Source organism: Pygocentrus nattereri, chromosome 3 (assembly GCF_015220715.1).
Source record: "Pygocentrus nattereri isolate fPygNat1 chromosome 3, fPygNat1.pri, whole genome shotgun sequence".
Lineage (NCBI taxonomy): Eukaryota > Metazoa > Chordata > Actinopteri > Characiformes > Serrasalmidae > Pygocentrus > Pygocentrus nattereri.
The window spans coordinates 44,851,950-44,877,168 of NC_051213.1; the positions used below are offsets into that span (position 1 = coordinate 44,851,950).

Genomic DNA, 25,219 nt, shown 5'->3' on the forward strand with positions numbered 1-25,219 from the left:
ACATGTAAACAGTTAAAGTGATCTGATGTAAAATGGTGAATTGTGGAGAAACTCACTCACTCAGATTTGTTAACAGTGGTGGTGAATGGAACGAGGGGTTACAATGTCTACAACACAAATACAGCCATAAGGTCCAAAGTCACCAGTGAACCGACATGTGCCTTATGAGTTTTTATCTGTAGCTTTGATGACGGTAAAATAGTGATGAATCTAAAAACTCAATTTTGTTTGGGGACTGTTTGCTCTGAATGTAACAGATGGATCTCTGCAACAGTTGGATTCTGAAAATATGTTGATAATGCTTATGACAATAGTTCTTCAAACAATGACTCAGGCTTTCGGTAACATATTCATAACAATTTTGTTGAATAACTTTCAGTGATGTGTATTTTAGAGGTATTACACCCTTTCGTCTGGTTCCTATCCCCACCACTGTGAGCAACTGTGACTCAAACCATATATTGTAATGATGTAAATAAGCTCTCAAATCTCAATTATTTTCTTTAATGGGCGATTTATGTTATTTATTATGTAACTTTAGGTTATGAACCCTAGCCTATTGCAGACCAACATCACATTAGCCTATTACAACATACAACATAACATAATTATCATGGCTCCATTTCATTTTTCTCACCAAGAGCAAAGATCAACCAAACATTCAGAAACCCTGAACTAAAAATGACATCAAACTAATAATGCGTGTAGTACGCCTATAACTAGTCAGAGAACACAGGCAGGCCACGTAGCTAACCTAGATAATTCGTCAATCTATGAGTGAACACCACCAGGCCCTGCCTGAGGTCCCACCCACTGATGCATGGCTTGAAAATAGTACTATTTATTTTGATACAGATACTATAATTGGTTAAATCCAATTAACCACATTTTTGAAAAGGTTGTGCACTTTTTTACAGCAAATTACGAATAATATTACTCAATGTTATTACCCCCGCCCCAAATCTCGGCGTAATTCAATGGTTGAGATGTAAACAAAGTCATTCAGAGTGGTTTGATGTGAAATGGTCAACTGTTGAGAAAGTATTTACAGTGGTGGTGACAGGACTCGATAAACCAAAACAATACAAATATGGCCACTTTACTAACTGTCCAAAACCAACAGTGAACATTAATGGTTTAATATGTAACATTAATAATAGAATAGTAGTGCATGTGTCAGCTCACTGTCAGTGGTGAGCGGAACGCTCTGCAAAGAGTTCAATTTTTCCCAACTTTTGTCGTCATTCAATGCAGTGCGTAAATAAACCGAGTTGATTTTTTGAGAAGCCACAGACACCAAATGTCTCATGAACTTACAGATGAATCTGCGTTCTCCTGCCTTTTCTTTCACCTTAACCCTTGTGTGGTGTCAGGGTCTGTGGGACCCATTTTCAACCAAAAGAAAACATTTGTGATTTATTATTATTTCAACAGCAGATTCCTTGGCCCCCACACATTAATATTCCACATGTGGTTTTGGGCTGAACCCATGGGGAATAAAAGTGTGAAGGTGCTGTGTCCTTCACTCTGTCCTCCTACATGGCCTGTTGTTAGTTTGCATGTCTGTGTGTTTGTCTATATGTGTGTGTGAGGCTGGACAAAATGGACAGGCTGCTGACTGGCTATAGCTGCTACAGGAGAACCCTACACTGGCCATTTGTGACATTTTAAACATCTGGTATTTTTACATAAACTGTTATGATCTAAAAAAGCAATACTGTGGTGGGTCCACCAGACAACTGTCTAACAAACACATCAACGCCACACAAAGGTTAAACCTCTCCCAACATATCCTTTTTTTCATATCATAGACACCATGCCAACATTTGTGTGGCTTCATGCCACTGGCCACATGCAGAGTGACTTTTTTAAGCACAAAAATGTGACCGTACCACTAGAGGGAAACTTCAGACGTCTGGTTCCTATCACCACCAGTGTAAACATACTTACTCTTACAGTGCGTTTCACATCAAAGCACTCTGGATGATTCTGTCTCAATGCATTTATGCAGATACGCTGAACAGTCTGTGGATGTGCATGTTATTAAAGCGAGTTACTAAACGTAATTCATTCATCGTGTCCGTCATCGTACTTTACGACCACGCTGGGAAATATGTTCGCTAGTGCGCAGCACACGGTGACCACTTTGTCGAGCAGTGTTACCTCCTCTCCCTCACATGGACGCAGCAAACTGTTAGGAACTGTTTTGTTTAACACAGCGTACTTATCCCGGATACTGCCCATCAGTCTTTCCAAGCGGACTCTGAGGTGAGCTATTCGATGGGTTTCTTCCACATCCTTCACGTCCAGCTGCCTCTGTCCTTTTGTGAACGCATGATCTTTCACTTCAGCACACATCATTCCCACACTGTCCTCAATGTCAAAGCCATGATCAGCCAACACCAAATCGCCGGGTAACAGTTTGTCCAGTAGGCCGCTGTTTTCCGCTACATGCTTGTCGCTGCAGGAGCCTCCAAACCCTTTGGAAACGAATGAAACAGCTCCAGCTGGTGTAAAGCCGATGAGGTACTTTACTGTGTGATTGTATTGGTTGTGGGAAAATGACTGTCCTCTGGCTTTCAGACTGGATAGGCCTTCAATTCCTACTTCAAAACAGTCCAAAATTATTACAGCACGGTTCCCAAAGGAGTCAACGAACTTTGGCGGCATAGTGGCCAGCAAACACTGTCGCTCTGGCCAGTCTATTAGGGGGCCAAGTTGTGCATACAGGACGTCCATAGTGTCACCAAACGTGGTGGAAACAGTCTTTAAGTCTGTGTGGAAAAGGTCAGCAATGAGTTGGATTGGTAGATCCAGTCTCAGGCGCATGAGGGTCAAGAAAAGCATCTGAAATGGTGACAATATTCTATTCATTTGTGGTAGAAATGGCTTAATGTGGTTTAACACGTCCATCAAAACAGCAAAGCTCGTAAGACCAGTGTAGTACATGACTTTAACATCGTCCGCTTTCAAAAACTCTTCGCTCATCTTCCTCTCATTAAGCTCTCGCCTCAGCTCCCCGTTTTCTTCCAAGAGGCTGTTGACTTCAGCACGCATGCATTCACAAAAATCACACTCGGCCCTCTCTCCGGCCTCGCTTTTAATCAACACGTGGCGGATTTCAGCGCAAGGATCACATTCTGTCTCCAACTTGACTGCAGGCTCGCTGATGTCAGTCCCACCTTCTGCAGCCCATGTGTCTCTGGTGTCCACTGGTGCAATCTGGGTTGTGTCAGTTGTGTCAGTCCTCTTCTTCCTCTTTGAAGTCTTGCTTGGATTTTGTCTCTTTATGTTGTGCACAGGGCGCTTTGTCTTTGTTGCCTTGACTTGGCCCAGATGTAGCGACGATGTCCAGTCTGTTTGTGATCCTGGCATTCCATATGTGGGAGTTCCTGTAAACATAAAAAGGAACTCATGTTATAAGCTGTGGTCTTACATGCTTATTGTACGTTGATCTGCACGAGATGCTGCACCTGAAATCTTGGCCAAATTCCACATGCAAATCCACAACAATAAAATTAAGATTTGCCTTCGGTGCAAAGAAAACTGTGCCAGTAGTCACAAGACATGCTGTGTAGGAACAGCTGTCTGGGACGAGCACATGGCCTTTTTTTCCCACATGAAAACTAAGATTATAAAACGAGAGACTTGTTTTAGTGTAAGCTGAATAATAGTGAATAAAATAAACCCCCAAATAAACACTAAAATAACCCACGTCACAACATTTTCCACCTTCAGTGTAAAATTGCAACCAGAAACATTTCAGGGCAAAACTTCATTTGTGGTTCATCAGGCACTTTGATTGACGGGTGTATATGAGCTACTACTTCACATTAGTCTGAAAGTGATTGGTTGATTCTGAACACAGTCACATCCCCCCATTATAAAAGGGGTGTGCAACCAGATTATTGTGGGGGTCCTTTTTTCCCATTACAGGTGAAAAAAATTGACACGATTTACTTGAGAATTTACAGAATCGTGTAACTTTATACACTCACTGTACGTACTATAACATAAAATACGCGTTTTCGTTCGTTTTTCAGTTTTTGACGTAATTTGAAAGTACCTGTTACCCTTTACACTGTGTATACATGTCATGAAGAACGGACCAAAAGAAACGGCCCAGAATGTCTGGTTCCATTGACTTACATTAAAAGTAAAGCACGTTCTTTCTTTCTCCTGTAAAGTTAACATTCTGGAGGTGCAAAGTTTCATATGTATGCATCATCACTGCTGGAGCAAAACTGTTTTCTCCAAAATGACACCTTCACAGGTGGAGGAATAACCTTCTTAAAGGGGAAAAACACAGAGAATTCGTACACTAGGGCAAGACAAGATTCGAAAACGAGTCGAACTTGGCAAAGGGTCGGAACACGGAAAACACGATCGGAGAACAACGCTCAGTAACTGCATAGAACAATAGCTCGCGATGATTCAAACACAAGTCCCAGCGTATGACTGAAGTATCTCAGGTGTTCTCAGAGTTCAGTAATCAGGCGACTGTGATTGCTGATAGGTGCGAGGGGAAACCACGTGATCTGTCTGGGAATCCTGGCTGTTGAAGTTTTCTCCTAAGAAGGAGTCGGAGAGCGCGTGATAGAGCGGTGTGGGGTGAAGCGTTAGGCCTACATGGCCCTCAAAACAGGTTTTTCAGAGACTCTCCAAACGTAAATTTTCTCCATTAAAAATTACGACAACCACTGGATTTTCTTAGTTTAATGTTGTTCAGTGTATTTTGGTCGTTTTCTTCATAACAAGCACAAAAAATCACTAATTGTGTGCTGATGTCTCGATAGCTAGCTAGCTAACTTTCCCGTTCCACCTTAAAAGATTCAGCAGTATTTAGGCCTGAAGCGGAACAGGAAAATCTGAAGAAACTGGAGAATATCTGACTTTAGCTTCGTAACACCAAATAATTAGTGGTGAGCGATAATAAATAATTGCACCCCTCTTTGAAGGCAGATGATGTCCTAAATGTAACTAAAGCCCAGCAGTGAGGAGCTGAACTTCACCCTCCTCTGCTGTCACTGCAGACGGGCAGGGTCGCCTACAGAGCAGCGCTGGTAGCTGATAATGAAGTGATGCTCTTTATTTGAGGGTCCCATTTCATAGGGCAAGATTTCAACCACCATCCCTTGTAACTCAGTTCCAATGGGTTAGGGTGACACTCGAAAACAAGGGGTAGGGGTAAAAAGAAGAAATGGGACTGGGCCTAAGAGCAGAATGCCTGAATCGTTTTAATAGATTCGGACATAAACTCAAGAAAGCCAGTACACAAGTGAATTTGAGAGTATTCTGTAAGTGAAATGTGGATGAGGATGTGAAATTAGGCTTCACACTGACTATGACTTCCAAACCAAGGAAAGGTTTGTTTGATAAATCATGTTGATCGATTGATAAGTTATCTCTGAGTCCCAATTACATGTTACTATTGGCAATATCTATAATTACCAGCGAAGCAGCGAACACAGCACAGGAGCTAAAAGCTCACACATCCTTAGAACCACACTAATTTAAAGCGTTGGCGATTTTCTGTCTTTTGTACATTAACTATACTATTAAACACTGTCACGATTGCAGAAATGAGTAATAGCTACATATCTATGTTTGTTGGGGTTAATCAGTGTTAGCTGAAGTGAAGCCCTGCTTACTTTCAAGATTAAGAGACCCTTATTAGTCCCACAGTGGGGAAATTTACCCATCCATGCAGTGACATACACCACATACACACTAGTGAGCACACACACACACTGGGGGGCAGTGAGCAGCCCTATCCACAGCACCCGGGGAGCAGTTGGGGGTTAGGTGTCTTGCTCAAGGACACCACAGTCATGTACTGTTGGCTCGGGGGATCGACCACAGGGCTGGTTCCCTAACCTCCAGCCCACGACTGCATTCAGTCAAATCTAACCAAAAGCTTGAGGAAAAATCAATCAGTGTTGGTTATTAATCGTGAACAATTACCAACATTTAAAATTAATGCTGCGCACCTTCTGCAGCCTGTGTGTCTCCTGGTGCAGTCTGGGGTGTGTCGGTCTCTGCAGTCGTCTGCTTTTCAGTCTTTCTCGGACGTTTTCTTCTTAACTGACTTGCAGGACCCTCTGTTTCCGATTCCCTGATTTCATCGCAGCCCAAATGTAACGATGGTGCCCAGTCTGGATGTGACTCTAGCATTCCGTACGCTGGCTTCCCTGCAGACACAAAAAGAAACTGACGATGAAAACTGTGTGACTAAGGGGGAAAAAAAGAGAAGCTGTTTGAATGCGATTGGTCGATTCTGAACGCCGACTCATTTCCATTTATAACAGGGTGTGAAGGCATTTTTTTGTCCACTTAAAATGTTTCCCGCTTTATTTTAATAGGCTGGAATCTCACATTAAGATGGAAAACGTTCTGACATGATTTACCTTGGCTTCATTTTTTTGACATCACCAAAAACCTCCCGTTTTTACAGGGGCATGTGGACTTTTCACATCCGCTGTGTACAATAAACGGTTCATGTATTGTCACTGTTGGAGCACAACATGCTAACTTTATAAACTATATGATTAACTTTGAATGGGAGTTAATGAAATCAACCTTTTCTTGCAAGCAACTTTCAACCATCTCTCTTGGTCCATCAGTCATTGAAATGGAGCAGATGGCATTTTCAAAGAACGTCCAGCTTAAACAGAGTGTGCTAATGAGCTGAACTGCGTGTTTGGGGTGTGTGTCAAGGGGTCTGCAACATCAGAATTGGGCCCCCCGAGTTGACTACAATAGTAAGAAAAGGGACGGCTGTGTGAACGATGCTGTGAAGTGATTTCAGCATTCACAAAAAATGGCCTCAAATATGTTCAAGCCAGTCTTTTATGGTCCCTTTTTATATGCGGTGTCTCTAATAACTGTGTAGATACTTGTGAACAACATGTGCAACAACGATGTAACTACTAATGATTTAGTGACTGTTACAGATGGATTACGGAAGAATACCTTATGTAATTACACGTGTATAAGCTTCAGTTTTGCTTCATGTGATTACACAAGCGTATCCTAACAGTTGCAGCAGCCCGTTCTCTCATGTAATTACACAAGGGAAATAAAACAAATGTAAGTGCATCTGTAATCAGACTGGAACCGCAGCTTTTCCCCAGCTGCAAATGGAAGTACGCAATAACTTACGTAATAAGTATGTAATGACCACTTACACTGCCTCTGCCAGCTTTCCTAACATGTAACTACCATTTATGGTGCTAGTGTTGTGACACTGTAACCAGCCCCAGCTTTAAAGCATCCTGTGTGTATTTGTAACAGTACAGCAAATGACCACTCCAACTACACAAGAACTGACCACTTATTTTAAAGTGCGGCTTTAACTCTACAATACAGGAAAGTTTCCGTGTAGAATCAGTAACACTGACTAAATCATCGGTGCTTACATTGTTGAGTATGTTATATATGTGTAACTACAGTTATTAGAGACAATTAATATAAAGTGGGGTCCTTTATGCTTTTTGTCAGTGTTTTAATCACTAATCTGGTTAGAAATGAAGTCACGTATTTACGCCGAATACTGCCGCTCCCCAACACAGAGCGAGGCTGTCCATAAAGGGAAATACCAAAACCCAGACAGCCCAGCGTGTATGAGCAGTCAGCGCCGACGAAAAAGTCAGCAGATGTTGATTTCGTACCAAATCGATAAGTTATCTTTGTGTCCTGATTATGCGTTATTGCCTGCGATGACATATCCAGATGTCAATAATTAGCTCGTAAATACTGAATCAGTGAACTCATACCAGGAGCTGAAGGCGTACACATCATTAGAATCATAAGAAGGGTCAGCAACATTCTTTCTCCTGTACCATTAACCACACCATGCAACATCGTCGCGATCACAAAAGTGTTTGTTGGGGTTAATCCGTCTTAGCGTGATGTAAGCTGGAGTGACATTGCCCGCGTTCATTATGTAACCAAAGCTTAAGAGATCTAGACACGAGTAGTCCCATTCCAAATGTCCATCACCCGTCGGGGTTAGATGTTAATGGTGACCGGTTTGTGAACACTCAAGATGAATGGTGTCAGTCCCACCTCCTGCCCGTGTGTCTCCTGGTGCAGTCTGGGGAGGGTCGGTCTCTGCAGTCGTCGTCTTTAAAGACTTTCTCGGGCGTTTTCTTTTTGACTGACTTGCAGGACCCTCCGTTTCCGATTCCTTGATCTCATCGTGGCCCAGATGTAACGATGGTGCCCAGTCTGGATGGGACTCTAGCATTCCGTACGCTGGCTTCCCTGTAAACGCAAAAAGATACGGACAATGTAAACCGGGATAAGTTGCAGGTTTATTGCATGTCACACTGCACCTGAAATCTTGGCCTAATTCCATGACAGACTGCGGATTAAGCTGCGGATCAAGTAAAGATTGGGGCAGTCATGGGCTTGAGGTTACAGAAACCAGCCTTGTGGTCAAAAAGGTCGCCAGTATGTGACTGAAGTGCCCTTGAGCGAGGCACCTAACCCCAACTGCTCCCCGGGTGCCGTGGATAGGGCTGCCCACCGCTCCGGGCAAGTGTGCTCATTGCCCCCTAGTGTGTCTGTGTTCACTAGTGTGTATGTGGTGTTTCACTGCACTGATGGGTCCAATGCGGAGGTGAATTTTCACACAGGATTAATTAAGGGTAATTTATTATTATTACTTACTATTAATGTGAAATTGCATCCTATTCTGAAAACATCCCCATTTATAAAAGGGTGTGAGCATTTATGCAAGCAGGCTGTTGAAAGTTTATTTTTCTACTGTTTTTACCTTTAAAATGTTTCTGAATGCTTTTATAAAACTTTATATTTATGCATTACAGGTGGAAAAAGTTCTGACATGATTCAAATTGTTTTTTTACACAAAATATGCCAATTTTATAAGGTTAACTTTATATATATATATATATATATATATATATATATATATATATATATATAATGTAATACAATGCATTGTATTATATTATGTTATATTGTTATACTGCATTATATTATATAATATTATATTTCATATTGCAATATAACAACATAATATGATATAATATAATGATATAATATAACATACCATAACATAATATGATATAATATCTTGCCGCAGTTGGAAAAAAACCTTGTATCTCCAAACTGGAAACTAGTAACTTGAATTGATTTTTTTGGTACATAATTTTAAACATTTCTATTGGTCCTTTTTTCATCATAAAGTTCAAACACAATGAAAAGAATTTATTCAATGAGGCAAAATGTAGTATGAATTTATATGTCACAAATATACAAGGGCAGACTGGACTAAACACTGCGCGCTGGATATCTTGATAGCCTAAATCATCTTATCAGACACTTCTAGCATTAAACTTACAGGTAGGGTATCGTAATATCAAGGTCAAGCCAAGTCTGCCTCATACACTCAATTTAAGGCAGAAAGAACCCTAAAGACCACAAAGAAACACGGACTATATGAGACTAATGAAATCGCATGCACAGTAGGCCCGCCTGATGGGCAGGACAAATTGAGTGCATATACATACGCTCAATAATCTGATCATAATCAGATTTCTGCAGTTATCTGATTATTCAAATGGTGACGTAAACACAATACTCTGATCTAGAAATCCGATGAAGAAATCCGGATTTTAGCTTTGGATGAGCAGTGATCAGATTTCTCTGTTTATTTCTTTAGTCCTGTCCATTAACTTTACCATCAAACGTCATCATAATCACAGATGTGAGTAATAGCTGTGTGTGTTTGATGGTGTTCATCAGTGTATCAAGCATCAATCAGGGCGAACTGCTCATGGTGAACGATTCTCAACACCTGAACATGACCGAGGGCAAAACTACAGACTGGCTTAAAGGGGAATTCCACCCAGTTTTCAGAATTTCTCCATAATTAAAGGTTTAAGGTGTGAACAAAGCTATTCCGAGTGGTTTGATGTGAAATGCTCCATCCTATAGTATCTTACTTAGAACAGTTCACAGTGGTGGGGATGGGAACCAAACGTCTGAAGAGTTATATACCCCTAAAAGCTACTTTACAGAAGGTAATCACGTGACAGGGCGCTGCATTATCAACATTACTTATAAAAACTCACAGAAAGGTTCACTGGTGGTTCTAGATAGTAAATAAAATGCCTATTTGTGTTGTAGACATTGTGACCCCTGGTTCCTATCGCCACCACTGTAAAGAAATCCGTGTCTACAATGAACCTTTGACTTTCACTATGTAGAAAATCTGAAAAATCGGTGGAGCTCCCCTTCCACTGTCTACCTGTGGCAAAATGACGAGAGCAGACTTTGGAATAGGGAGACCGCTGGAAGTTTTCCCTGTTTATTCCCTCTATCCAGAGGTTCCTCCTCAGGCTGCCTCAGCTCTTCAGCCTGTCCCCTGACGGCGGCGGAAAGCCGGGGAGCTGTAAAACTCACGCCGCTTTGATTTTTGTTGCTGTTGTTGCTACACCCATAAACCACGAAGCACACCATGGCTATATTTCACCTGCCTGGACGCTTTACTGACTAAAAACGGTGCTTTATTAACTACGGACGGCGCTTAACTGACTACAAACCGTGTTTATTGACCACAAACACCACCGTGGCTCCTGCAGCGCCGCCCAATCTCCATTGGCTCCCTACTCCCTACGAAGTGCGCTATGTAGGGCATAGCATAACAACTTCTATATCCAAAGTGCTTATTATATATCTATATTATTGTGATGGGTAGAAGCATAGAGGGGGCTTTTATTTTGACACTGGTGTTTTGATTGATCTCGGCTTCACCCGCTATATAGTCTCGCGCAGGGAGAACGAAGTATCGTTTGATCTCGTGGGGGCAAAGCTGAGCTCGGCGTCGGGAAGATCCGTGAAGCTGTATGTTGCTAATGTGCATGTTAAACTTTTGGGGAAGACCATAGGAACGTGACTGAGCCTGCTGGCGCCGTGTGTGTGCGAGAAGCCCACATTTACACAGGTACGGTTGCTGTTTAAATGCTTTGTAAATGCTGGCAGTTACGATATGTATTACTGTCGTAGTATTGTCAGGTATTGGTGGTTTTTATTAATAATAACCACAGGAGGTCCCAGTTTAGTGTCTTAATGATGGTTTGTTTATTTATTTTAAAGGGAGAGTGGGGGGCTTTCTGAATCAGCAGTGTGGCGTGACAGATATTGTGTGAGCCCCTGGGGATATCTGAAGTACTACAAAGTGAAGTTGCGCTGTGCATTCCACCTGCTACAGTTAACCGGTCTGTACGGTCAGCAACAATAGCCACTGCTTTTTCTTCTTCCCCTTTTTTTAATACCTCTGCATTACATCATTTTTAAATAGTTAATAAAGGAATATTTTAGTATATTATTGGGAGGCTTTTTGACCCAGGGCAGCCCCTAATATATTTTACCCCTGGTTAATCTGGTGCCTTTTTAATTTAGGAAGGACGGTTAGGAGGCGCACGCTGAAAGGTAGAGGATATTCAGCTCATTTAAGCCGGGTTTCTGTCCCACCTATATTGAAGGTTGCTGTGTCACGTTTGGTTTATTTTTGATTTGATTAGTGTGGGTGACTGGAAGTATATTTATGTAATCTCTTTTCATTGTCTACTGATTTTATTTAATCACAGTGTGTAATTTAGTATGGGGGGTTGAACCTAGGCTGGTATTGTGGTTCCTTCCTTTTTTTTATGCGTGGTTATTTTACCATTAGTAATTAATAACCCATCGAGGCCCAGATTGTGCTAGGGTGATGTGATTTTAGAAGTGGGTCTGATCGCTATGATGTGTGCAGCTGTCAAATTTTCTATCCTTAATAAACCTGTTAATATACCAGCCTCTTAACGTCTCTGCGTGCCTTATTTAGGTAATTCTTTGGGTTGGTTACCGAATAATAATCGAATCAGGTAGCCCTCGGGTCACAATTTGGAATCAGGTAGCCCTCGGGTCACAATTTGGCGTAGTCGGCAGGATTAGAGTGCTGGTGTAGCTTTTCCGAGCATATATTAACCGATTTGTTTGGGGATATTTAATATTTGATAGGGTAGCGGTGCATATAGGGTGATTTTTGGCAGAGAAGAAAACAAAAAGGGTGGAAGAAAAGCAGTGGTTATTTGTTAGCAGATCCAGTGGGACCACGGACCGGGTCGTCTGGGAAGCTGCCAGAAAGGAAGCCGCTATCAAGGAAGACTGCAGACCTGACCGCTCCTCGTGACGCTGGAAACCATTTTTTCTTTTTTCTTTCTTTTGTCTTAAGTACATTGACTCCTTTTGGTGTGTTTTTTTTTGGGCGACATGTCTCTGCCTAATTCTGATATGGAAGAACAACTAAGGGCTTTGAACGAACGTGTGCAGCAGTTGCAAGCTGAAAATGATAGATTGAAAGCTACTGAAGGTGTTAATGTGGGTGCTAGCACCAGTAATGGGGAGGAGACACAAGCCAGTATGCGAGCAGAGGTTAGCCAAAATAGGTTTGAGCGGTATATCTACATTCCAAGAGAGAGAAAATGTCCTAGGTTTTCTGGCAAATCTGCAGATATGCCCTCAGTAGAAGATTGGGTTGAGGAGGTGCGCAGGTCTTTGGAAGGTCGTCACATGTCGCCACGTGAGCAAGCCTTATTTATATACGATCATTTAGATGGGGAAGCTAAAACGGAGATTAAATTTCGCCCAGCGAGTGAAAGAAATGATCCAGAGAAAATTCTCACCATTCTGGTTGATATTTATGGCTGTTCTAAATCTTATATTGGATTACAAAAGCAATTTTTCCACCGTCGACAGTTAGAAGGAGAGTCTTTGCGAGAATATTCGCATTCTCTTTTATCCCTAATGGAGATTATTAAACGCCAAAGCCCTAGGCCCATTGCAAATGGCGATCATTTGGTACGGGATCAATTCATTGAGTACGTCCGGGATAGCATGTTACGGCGGGAGTTAAAACGTACAGTGAGGCTTAACCCTAATGTTCCCTTTTTAACTATACGCAGTGATGCTATTCGTTGGGTAGAAGAAGGTGAGCATGGGGGATTGGCAAGGACCCGCGCATACTCCTGTGATACTCAACTTGAGGTAGTAGGTGAGTATAGGGCTGCCAGCCAAGCAGTAACGGCTCAACCTAGTAATGAATTAGCTGAATTGAAGGAGTGTTTGAAAAAGCAGCAAGCTCAACTGGATATGTTGTTGACACATTTGTCTTTGGGTAATAAGTCACCTTCTACACAGGGGGCTTCCTTGGGTCAAACTGCTCCATCTTATCCATATGATTCTTTTGGTAGGCCTATTTGTGTTCGTTGTAAGCAACCAGGCCATATTGCAAGGTTTTGTCGGGAAGGTAGAGGATCTAACCCAGTATCTAGGGGGGGTAGGTTTCCAGATAGTGGGGGATCGAGGAGCGCGGGTATTCCGTTCAAGCCGCAGGAAAACTAATACCGGCTGGTGGGGAGGGCCAACCGCCAGCTAGGCATATTGAAGGCTCCACTTTGCCCTCTAGCCCATTATCTAGATTAATGGGAGTTTGTCCTGTTATTGATGTATGCATGGGAGGGGTTTCTGTTCCTTGCTTACTAGATACAGGCTCTATGGTTACTACTGTTACTGAAACATTTTTTAATCAACATTTTCAGTCTGTTTTTAGACCCTTACAGCAATGTCGCTGGCTTCAACTTAGGGCAGCTAATGGTTTGGAAGTTCCCTATATTGGCTACTTGGAGTTGGATATGCAAGTATTAGGTAGGACCTTGGCGGCAATGGGTGTTTTGGTTATTAGAGATCCTGTTGATCCCCATAGTAAAATTCAAAAGTCTAGGGTCCCGGGATTATTGGGCATGAATGTTATCGGCCAGTGTTACCGTGAATTGTTTGAACAACATGGCTCGACTCTTTTTCAGGCCCCTCCTTTGCAGTCGGTGGGGTATGTTTGGAAGCAGGCTTTCAAAGAATGCCATCAGTTAGATTGCCTGCCTTTGAGTGGTTGCCTGGGCCCAGTGAAGGTAGCAGGACGTATGGCCATCCGCATTCCAGCAGGCTCAGTTCAATTGGTGGAAGCTATTGGCAATCAGCATGTGGGGTCATCACTACAGTCAGTATTGCTGGAGCCTGGGAACAGTAAGCTACCACCTGGCATTTTACTTTCTAGAGCCTATCTTTCTTTTAGTAGAGGCCAGACTTGGGTGCCGGTAGTTAATGTGGAGACCAGAGATGTGTGGCTACCACCCCGTACTGTGTTGGGAAGTCTATTTTTGGTAGCGCTACAAACCAAAAACCCGGTGGTGATTTTGGAGGAGAGGGTTGAAGATCAGGGGAGGGTTGCCATTATACAGGCACTACAGGTTGAGGGTCAGCCACTAGATCTGTCTAATCTTTCTTGGCCTACCTTGTCATTAGCTCAGGGGCAAAAAGGGAAAGAGTTGCTCCAACGGTATAGTGGGGTCTTTAGCCAAACTGAAGGTGATCTAGGGTGTACCAGCTTAGTACAACACGAAATTCCATTGATTGATGATACACCAGTTCGTCAACGTTATCGCAGGCTTCCACCTTCCCAGTATGAGCAAGTTAAGGCACATATTCAAGAGCTTTTAGAGAGGGAAGTGGTGCGGGTGAGCTGTAGTCCCTATTCCTCTCCAATTGTTGTGGTCCAGAAAAAGGATGGCACTCTACGGTTATGTGTTGACTACAGGCAGTTGAATACAAAGACTAGAAAGGATGCTTACCCATTACCAAGGATTGAGGAATCTTTGGATGCTTTGGCGGGTGCTCGATTGTTCTCGACCTTGGATCTGACTAGTGGATACAATCAAGTCCTTATGGCAGAAAAGGACAAGCCAAAAACAGCATTCTGCACTCCTTTCGGCCTTTTTGAGTTCAATCGAATGCCTTTTGGCCTCTGTAATGCGCCCAGTACCTTTCAGCGACTCATGGAACGTATTTTTGGAGATGAACGCTTTCAGTCTTTGTTACTGTACCTGGATGACATTGTGGTCTTTTCCTCCTCTTTTGAGTCCCACTTACAGCGTTTGGAGATGGTTTTGGGAAGATTACAACAGCACAACTTGAAACTAAAACTTGAGAAATGTCATTTCTTTCAGGATGAAGTCCATTACCTTGGACATGTGATCTCTGCCTCGGGGGTAGCGACTGACCCTGATAAGATTACCGCGGTGTCAGAATGGCAGCGTCCAACCACGGTGAAGGAACTTCGATCTTTTCTTGGGTTCGCTTCTTACTACCGGCGATTTGTCCCTCAATTTGCTAGATATGCTGCGCCGCTTCATAAATTAGTGGCCACCCTTCAAGGAGCTAAGTCGAGACCCAGACTGAGCCTACTAGATGGGCATTGGAGTGACGAATGTGAGGAGGCATTTCGCCTACTCAAAGACAAGTTGGTAACTGCACCTGTTTTGGCATATGCAGATTTTGCCAAGCCTTTTATCTTGGAAGTAGATGCAAGTCATACGGGTCTGGGGGCTGTGTTGTCACAGGAACAAGAAGGAAAACCACGTCCAGTAGCATACGCAAGCAGGGGGTTGCATCCTACAGAGAGAAATATGTCTAATTACAGTTCCATGAAATTGGAGCTTTTGGGGTTGAAATGGGCCATTACTGAGAAATTCAGAGAATACTTATTGGGGGCCAAGTTTACAGTGCTAACCGATAATAACCCTCTGAGCTATCTCCAGACTGCCAAGTTGGGTGCAGTTGAGCAGCGCTGGGCCTCACAGTTGGCTCTTTTTAATTTTGACATTAAGTATCGACCTGGAAGCACCAATAGAGCTGCTGATGCTTTGTCCCGACAACCTGACTTACCTGCACCTTCTTATATTGAAGACCTTGCTCCTGGGTTCTCTGTTCCACCCATTGGTCCAAATTTGTCTGGTGGGCCTCCGTGTGTTGGGTCCTTGGCTACTATAGACGCCCTTCCTATACGTCGAAAAGTAGATCTTGTAGCCCTCCAATCAGCGGATCCAACAATAGGAGCTTTTCTAGTGTATTGGGGGCGGGGCCGACCCCCTTCTTCTGAAGAGCGAGCAATGGAAAAGAAACCTGTACTGGGACTGGTCAAGCACTGGAAACGGATAAGAGAGAGAGGTGGGGTGCTCTACCGCCTGACTCATGGGCCAGGGGAGTACAAGGAGTTTTTGCAGTTGCTGTTACCAGAGACATTACAGGCCGAAGTATTAACTGCTCTTCATGACGACCATGGCCATCAGGGGTGTGAACGAACAGCATACCTAGTGCGGCAGAGGTGCTATTGGCCCCAGATGGGGAAGGACATCGAACGGTGGTGTCAGCAGTGTGCCCGTTGTGTAGTAGCTAAAGCTAAGTTTCCAAAGGTGCGAACTTTTCCAGGGCATTTGTCTGCCTCTAAACCTCTGGAAATCCTTGCTATAGATTTCACTTTGCTTGAGAAGGCCAGCGATGGTCGAGAGAATGTACTGGTGGTGACAGATGTTTTTTCAAAATTCACACAGGCATTCCCTACTTCTGACCAAAAAGCCAACACTGTGGTACGTACCCTGATCGAGAAGTGGTTTTATGTGTATGGGGTGCCGCAACGAATACACTCGGATCAAGGCCGGTGCTTTGAAGGTGAGATGCTAAAAGCATTATGTAAATTGTATGGGATACAGAAAAGTCGAACAACACCATACCACCCTGAAGGTAATGGGCAGTGCGAAAGGTTTAACCGCACTATGCATGATTTACTGAGAACCTTGCCCGTGGAGAAAAAACGAAGATGGCCACAACAGTTACCCCAGTTATTGTTTGCATATAACACCACTGTGCATCAGTCAACAGGCCACACCCCATACGAATTGATGTTTGGGAGGAAACCTCAACTACCCATTGACGCACTGCTGGGCGTTGCGGAAGAAGAAATTGTGGAGGGTATGGTAGGAGATTGGGTGCAAGAGCAGCAAGAGTTCCTACGGTTTGCTTATGCAAGTGCACAGCGGCAACTAACAGCGGCCACCAGGCGGCAAGTACCGACCTCATTAAAGGGGATTGCCCCTGTGCTTCCTTATGGTACTATAGTCTATAGAAGGAATCACCTTCAAGGTCGGAATAAGATTCAAGACATCTGGGATAGTACGCCGTATGAAGTGGTGAAGTGCCTGGATGGAGGTGGCAGAGTTTACACCATTAGGCAAGTAGACGGTCTAGGTCCTACCAGAAACCTGCACCGGTCTGAATTACGAGTGGTCCCGGGACAAGTTACATCCCCAGTGGCTTCACAGAGAGAACACTCGAGTAGGGTTGAATCAGTGGAGGAGCATTCTACAGAAAGTAGTAGTGAAGAGGATCCAATTTTTGGCCAGTGGATGGTGAGGCAAGAGGCTGTTCCAGAGTTAGACCTGAACATAGAGCCAGTAGGAAACCTTGTCCCACCAGAGCCTGAGTTATCCCCGTCAGTGGCATCAGTGCCAGTACGACGTTCAGCCCGGAAAACGGCCGGCCAGCATTCGAATTTGTATAACCTCCCACGATCAGTCACCTTCCAGCATGAGGAGGTAGGGGCTACAGCTCAGCCCAGTCTTAATACAGTCCAGTGTTTCTTTAGACCATGGTAACCCTTGTGGTTTGTTTGTCACCGGGACGGTGACATTTCAAAGTAGGGGTGGATGTGATGGGTAGAAGCATAGAGGGGGCTTTTATTTTGACACTGGTGTTTTGATTGATCTCGGCTTCACCCGCTATATAGTCTCGCGCAGGGAGAACGAAGTATCGTTTGATCTCGTGGGGGCAAAGCTGAGCTCGGCGTCGGGAAGATCCGTGAAGCTGTATGTTGCTAATGTGCATGTTAAACTTTTGGGGAAGACCATAGGAACGTGACTGAGCCTGCTGGCGCCGTGTGTGTGCGAGAAGCCCACATTTACACAGGTACGGTTGCTGTTTAAATGCTTTGTAAATGCTGGCAGTTACGATATGTATTACTGTCGTAGTATTGTCAGGTATTGGTGGTTTTTATTAATAATAACCACAGGAGGTCCCAGTTTAGTGTCTTAATGATGGTTTGTTTATTTATTTTAAAGGGAGAGTGGGGGGCTTTCTGAATCAGCAGTGTGGCGTGACAGATATTGTGTGAGCCCCTGGGGATATCTGAAGTACTACAAAGTGAAGTTGCGCTGTGCATTCCACCTGCTACAGTTAACCGGTCTGTACGGTCAGCAACAATAGCCACTGCTTTTTCTTCTTCCCCTTTTTTTAATACCTCTGCATTACATCATTTTTAAATAGTTAATAAAGGAATATTTTAGTATATTATTGGGAGGCTTTTTGACCCAGGGCAGCCCCTAATATATTTTACCCCTGGTTAATCTGGTGCCTTTTTAATTTAGGAAGGACGGTTAGGAGGCGCACGCTGAAAGGTAGAGGATATTCAGCTCATTTAAGCCGGGTTTCTGTCCCACCTATATTGAAGGTTGCTGTGTCACGTTTGGTTTATTTTTGATTTGATTAGTGTGGGTGACTGGAAGTATATTTATGTAATCTCTTTTCATTGTCTACTGATTTTATTTAATCACAGTGTGTAATTTAGTATGGGGGGTTGAACCTAGGCTGGTATTGTGGTTCCTTCCTTTTTTTTATGCGTGGTTATTTTACCATTAGTAATTAATAACCCATCGAGGCCCAGATTGTGCTAGGGTGATGTGATTTTAGAAGTGGGTCTGATCGCTATGATGTGTGCAGCTGTCAAATTTTCTATCCTTAATAAACCTGTTAATATACCAGCCTCTTAACGTCTCTGCGTGCCTTATTTAGGTAATTCTTTGGGTTGGTTACCGAATAATAATCGAATCAGGTAGCCCTCGGGTCACAATTTGGAATCAGGTAGCCCTCGGGTCACATTATATATCTAATAGAAACCCATTGTGGGTTGAGCCAAAGGCAGCACGACTCTCTGTTTAACATTAACTGCACTGTCTCGATGTATAGAAATCGTTTCCCGACGTGCACTGTATAGGGAGCAGGGAGTCATTTGGGATACGCCCCTCTGCGGAGCCCTTAGCCACAAGCGCTCTAACAGCTCAGAGCGTGGATTTCTGGGATATGTAGTTTTACTGACGTGACGACTGCCGCAAGCGCAAATGGAGCACGTTTTTTAGAAAGTTCCTCACTTAAATGTTACCTGAGTGAAAGTGGCGGGAGCACACTCTCATGGAGGCGGAAATGTGGGAAAACGAGATGCAAGGCCGTCCCACGGCGGAAACCCAGGCTTCTCGGCGCCTCTTCGTCACGTCAGAAACTTTGCTCCCCTCGTTTTGGCGCCACGCTGGAAACCGGTAGAATGATAAACCGTGGTCCAGCTTTTTACGGCGGCTGTCGTGGCTGCTGCTGCGGCAGTTTATTACACAGCAGTAGCTCCCCACCATGATGCCTCAGAGGCCCAGAACGGCCTGTTTGGGGGGCAACCTGCCCACCAGCTTCACTGAACCTGCCAAAATGGAGGGAGACGCTTAAGACGCTGCGTCATGACGTCACGCGCAAGCCCTGGTAGGGTTGTTTTTTTTTTTTTTTTTTTTGAAGTCAAGGCGTTGAAAACAGTGCCATCTGGTGGTTCACAGGAGTGAGAACAGCCACAATCTGAGGACTATAAAGGACGCACATCTATAGCATCTTCTTCATTTTCTCATAAATTCACACATTTATAGTTTACCTTTATATATTTGAGTGTGTTTAACAACAACAACAGTAATAAAAATGATAATAATAATAATACATTAGAGACAGGTGTCTCTGGAGGTTAGGGAACCGGCCCTGTGACCGGAAGGTCGCCGGTTCGATCCCCAGAGCTGACAGCACATGACTGAGGTGTCCTTGAGCAAGACACCTAACCTCCAACTGCTCCCCGGGTGCTGTGGATAGGGCTGCCCACCGCTCCAGGCAAGTGTGCTCACTGCCCCCTAGTGTGTGTGTGGTGTTTCACTTCACGGATGGGTTAAATGCGGAGGTGGAATTTCCCCGTTTGTGGGATTAATAAAGTATCACTTAACTTAAAGTTAGCAGTGATAGAAGACTTGATTCGAGTCCTATGATACTTGGTTTGGTAAAAGTAATATGAAGGAAAAAACCCTGAAGGTTAAGAGTGTTCATACCAATCATACCAAGCAATTACAACCAAAAAGATATATAGATTAAGATTAAGATTAAGTGACCTTTATTAGTCCCACAATGGGAAAATTTCACCTCCGCAATCTAACCCATCCCTGCACACACACCACATACACACTAGTGAGCACACACGCTAGGGGGCAGTGAGTACGCTTGCCAGGAGCGGTGGGCAGCCCTATCCGCAGCACACGGGGAGCAGTCACCTCAGTCACGTCCTGTCGGCTCAGGGGATCAAAGCAGCGACCTTCTGGTCGTAAAGCTGGTTTCCTAACCCTCCAGCCCACGACTGCCCCCATACATAAATATAAAAAAGAGGCAGAAATTTAATCAAACGCTTAAGATTTTTTCTATAGCGGTGCAGTTCTTTAAAAATGGGAGTGATGATTTGTACCCATGCCTCCACTTGTCTAAACTGTTTCAACTCCTGCCTCCTTTCTCAGGTGGTTGGTACGGCCACGCTGTTGCTGTGCATCCTGCCTCTGAATGATAAGAGGAATCGGCCTGCTCCTGAGGCTCTGCTGCCCCCCATTGTGGCCACTGTTGTTTTAGGCATAGCCATGTCCATGTCCTCCAACTGCGGCGGAGCAATAAACCCCGCCCGTGACCTGGGGCCACGCCTCTTCACTCTCACAGCCGGCTGGGGCGTTGAGGTCTTCACGTAAGTTCAGAAGTTTACAATCACTTGTCATTACTTTTTTTTTTTTTTTTTTACAATCAATAACTTATGTAGATTTAAATGGTCCAAATCATGTCAAACCAAGTTTTATTTTATATGCGTTTGAATGTATCCTCTACCACACCTTTCACTCAGGTGCTTCGATTACTTCTTCTGGGTGCCGCTCGTCGCTCCTCTGGTCGGCGCTGTGCTGGGCTCCTTTTTCTACCAGGTCTTCATCCAGTGGCACCTTCCAGAACTTGAGCCAGAAAACAACGGTCAAACTCAGCTCACAGAATCTACGGATGAGGAGCCACTGGAGGAGAAGGAGGTGTTTCACATCAAAGTGGCGGCCTTGTAGCGAATACTATAAATAATGCACATCATCTAGCCTTTCATTTATCTTTGAGAAACCAAGCAAACTTGGTATCAAAGATACCATAACAAACTTGTTGTTCACAAACTTGTGAAACTTGTTGTTTCACTACTGTCTTAAACAATTTATGAGGAGCCGTTTCATCCCAATGTCTACAGTGCATCCGGAAAGTATTCACAGCGCTTCACTTTTTCCACATTTTGTTTTGTTACAGCCTTATTCCAAATTTAATTATATTAATCTTTTTCCTCAAAATTCTACACAAAATACCCCATTGTGACCATGTGAAAAAAGTTTTCTCGAGAGTTTTGAAAATGTATTAAAATTAAAAAACAAAGAAATCATATTTACATAAGTATTCACAGCCTTTGCCATGAAGCTCAAAATTGAGCTCAGGTGCATCCTGTTTCCACTGATCATCCTTGAGATGTTTCTACAGCTTAAATGGAGTCCACCTGTGGTTGATTGGACATGATTTGGAAAGGCACACACCTGTCTATATAAGGTCCCACAGTTGACTGCATGTCAGAGCGCAAACACCAAGCATGAAGTCAAAGGAATTGTCTGTAGACCTCCGAGACAAAATTGTCTCGAGGCACAAATCTGGGGAAGGATACAGAAAAATTACTGCTGCGTTGAAGGTCCCAATGAGCACAGTGGCCTCCATCATTCGTAAATGGAAGAAGTTCGGAACCACCAGGACTCTTCCTAGAGCTGGCCGGCCGTCTAAATTGAGCGATCGGGGGAGAAGGGCCTTGGTCAGGGAGGTGACCAAGAACCCAATGATCACTCTGTCAGAGCTCCAGCGTTCCTCCGTGGAGAGAGGAGAACCTTGCAGAAGGACAACCATCTCTGCAGCAATCCACCAATCAGGCCTGTATGGCAGAGTGGCCAGGCGAAAGCCACTCCTTAGTAAAAGGCACAAGGCAGCCCGTCTGGAATTTGCAAAAAGGCACCTGAAGGACTCTCAGACCATGAGAAACAAAATTCTCTGGTCTGATGAGACAAAGATTGAACTCTTTGGTGTGAATGCCAGGCGTCATGTTTGGAGGAAACCAGGCACTGCTCATCACGAGGCCAATACCATCCCTACAGTCAAGCATGGTGGTGGCAGCATCATGCTATGGGGATGTTTCTCAGCAGCAGGAACTGGCAGACTAGTCAGGATAGAGGGAAAGATGAATGCCGCAATGTACAGAGACATCCTGGATAAAAACCTGCTCCAGAGCGCTCTTGACCTCAGACTGGGGCGACGGTTCATTTTTCAGCAGGACAACGATCCGAAGCACACAGCCAAGATCTCAAAGCAGTGGCTTCAGGACCACTCTGTGAATGTCCTGGAGTGGCCCAGCCAGAGCCCAGACTTGAATCCGATTGAACATCTCTGGAGAGATCTGAAAATGGCTGTGCACAGACGTCTCCCATCCAACCTGATGGAGCTTCAGAGGTACTGCAAAGAAGAATGGGCAAAACTGCCTAAAGATAGGTGTGCCAAGCTTGTGGCATCATATTCAAAAAGACTTGAGGCTGTAGTTGCTGCCAAAGGTGGTTCTACAAAGTATTAAGCAAAGGCTGTGAATACTTATGTAAATATGATTTCTTTGTTTTTTAATTTTAATAAATTTTCAAAACTCTCGAGAAAACGTTTTTCACATGGTCACAATGGGGTATTTTGTGTAGAATTTAGAGGAAAAAGATTAATTTAATTCAATTTGGAATAAGGCTGTAACAAAACAAAATGTGGAAAAAGTGAAGCGCTGTGAATACTTTCCGGATGCACTGTATATTAGACTTGTTTACAGGAATAACATGAACCCGAATGTAACATATTTCATTCTATTTTAAATACAGCGAGAGGTTTGAATTATTTCAGAGTGGCCTGTCAATCACAAGAAGTTGTGCATTGTTTTATACAGTTGTGTGCAAAAGTTTTGCCCCCCCCCGGTCAATTCCTATACTCTAACTGAACATGTCCACTCCAGAATCCCAGCAGTCTTTCAAAGTCGCTGCACAATTCAATCGTTACGTAAAGTGTGCTTGGATGTGAAATGCTCAGTTCCAGAGGGACTCACTGGGTCAGAACTCTTCACAGTGGTGGTGATAGGAACCAGACGTCTGAAGAGTGTAATGCAGGGTCCAGTTAGAGAAAATTTCCTCACGCGAAGGTCCGGAACATCATAACGTCTAACTTGCATCATGATTCAGCGCCATGTACTGTTTGCTGAAGTAGCTGAGTAGGAATATCGACATCTTATACAGTCAACAACTGAACGTCGTGTCCAATAAAGTCATTTCAACAACATTTATGGTCAGTTTTCTCTTTTTAGAGCACGTCATGTGAAATAACTTCCCTCTGACTCACTTTCTTCTCTGACTGCTGTTTCTCTCCTCGTCCCTCACCTGTGTGGCCTCACTCACTTGAGTCTAGGTGCTCATCCTAATGCACAGATCTGATTGGCTGAGTAGCGTCATGTGTGATATTTACAACACAGGCATTTGGATCTGTGAGTCTCCGGGCCGCTAAAGCCACCGTAAAGGCTAGAAAAGTTACCCTGATTAAAATGGGACCATCCCGTCAAAATGACATAATTCTCCATAGTTTATCAGTTATAGGCCAGGTCATTCATAGCTAAGAGGTACATGCAGGGCATTGTGAGGCAAAATAGTCCCATATTTTCTTCTGATTAATCACTATTTCACCATCATCAACATTACCTATAAACTCAGAAGAGACATGCAGGTTCACTGGTGGTTTTGGACGGTAAACTAAATGGCTGTATTTGTGTTGTGGACATCATGCCCCCTGGTTCCTATCACCACCACTGGAAAGAAATCTGAGTCTGTAAGTTTCTCCACAATGAGACCATTTCAAATCAAAGCACTCTCAGTGACTTTGTTTCCATCCAGCGATGGAACTGAATTAAACAGACATTTAAAAAAGGTTGAATTACCCCTTAAAGCGCAATTACTGTTTATTTGCTGAATTTGAAGTAAATAAATAAAACATAAAATGTAGTATGCACACAGGGTAGGACCCTTTTATCCTATTTCACGCCATGTAAAAAGCAGTCGCTGTTTTCAGATGTTGTAAAAATGAAATGAAATGAAAGTTAAAAGGTTTTGATTGACAGCACCCCAGTTATTTGGGATTGTTTGTGAACTTATTATATGACCGTAGTGTTTGTAACAGATGGATTGGTGGTTAGGAGAGTGAAGGACACAGAGTTACTGAAGATTCATGTTTTTGTCAAGCCTCCTCATCCTCCACTACTCTATATGTACCTTGCGCTCTTCTACGTGGAAGTTATCTTTAAAAAATCTCGTTTGCAATCACCATATATCGCTGCTGTCGGAAGAAAACCTTGTATCTCCATTTTTGTCCTTTTTCAGTTTTTAACATCATTTGAAAGCGCCCGTCGTCCTTTACAGGGTGTGTAAATCTCATGAAGAACGGACCTGAAGAAACGACCCAAAATGACTTGGGAAGACGCCTGGTTCCATTGACTTACATTAAAAGTACAGCGTGTTTTTTCTGTCTCCTGTAAAGTAATCATTTTGGAGGTAGAAGGTTTTCTTCCGACAGTCCAACATTTTTCCACACTAATGTAATGCTGGTCTCTGATTCCAGATGTATACAAATAATTCTGTTTATGCAACATAAACATTAAACTTGACTTCTAAGTTTTATTCCTTCGTATTTATTATCAAGTGTATATTTAGTTACCACTTAAAAGGCCCAGTGTCTGCATGAGTGAGGCATAAAGCCTTTAAGGGGGGGGGGGGGGGGTTGTATTCTCACTCCTGATGAAATCATAGGCTCTAATATCAAAACATTTACTGAACAGCGATAGTCTAATTTATTATGTAAAATGAGGAGTTAGGCCGGTGGTCTTAGACGCCTCCCAAGGCCCAAGACAAAAGAAATTTTTTGTTATTTGATGATTTCATTAAAAATAAGCAATAGTTGTGCATTGAAATGTACATACACTCCACTGTAATTATATGCATATACAATATACATATTTTTGTTTCTATTGTTATAACAATACAATAAAAACACTTTGCATGACACACACACACACACACACCTT

The 25,219-nt window shown here is 43.4% G+C and overlaps 2 protein-coding genes across 2 annotated transcripts in view; one reads left to right on the top strand and one right to left on the bottom strand.

Annotated features, from left to right (window-relative positions):
- The window catches only part of aqp10a (aquaporin 10a), a 32,352-nt gene extending 10,984 nt beyond the window's left edge, over positions 1 to 21,368 (top strand). The window contains exons 5-6 of the mRNA XM_017702109.2: positions 20,538 to 20,755; positions 20,909 to 21,368. Of these exons, the coding sequence (XP_017557598.1) occupies positions 20,538 to 20,755; positions 20,909 to 21,113 (423 nt within the window). The 3' untranslated portion in view covers positions 21,114 to 21,368. The remainder of the gene's footprint in view (positions 1 to 20,537; positions 20,756 to 20,908) is intronic.
- Positions 394 to 19,409, bottom strand: LOC108429987. The gene is made up of 4 exons (XM_017702107.2): positions 19,115 to 19,409; positions 8,068 to 8,265; positions 5,991 to 6,191; positions 394 to 3,392 (listed from the first exon to the last, which is right to left on the bottom strand). The coding sequence occupies exons 1-4, from the start codon at positions 19,356 to 19,358 to the stop codon at positions 2,068 to 2,070; spliced, it is 1,968 nt and encodes a 655-aa protein (XP_017557596.2). The 5' UTR covers positions 19,359 to 19,409; the 3' UTR covers positions 394 to 2,067.
- Positions 21,369 to 25,219: the final 3,851 nt, after the last annotated feature.

Excerpts from the sequence above, each read along its gene's own strand:
- LOC108429987 (XM_017702107.2), bottom strand. The coding sequence starts at position 19,358 with ATGGTGGGGAGCTACTGCTGTGTAATAAACTGCCGCAGCAGCAGCCAC. Across the intron at positions 8,266-19,114 it reads CTCCCGCCACTTTCACTCAG|GGAAGCCAGCGTACGGAATG; the intron begins GTAACATTTAAG and ends TTGCGTTTACAG. Across the intron at positions 3,393-5,990 it reads AGACACACAGGCTGCAGAAG|GAACTCCCACATATGGAATG; the intron begins GTGCGCAGCATT and ends TTATGTTTACAG.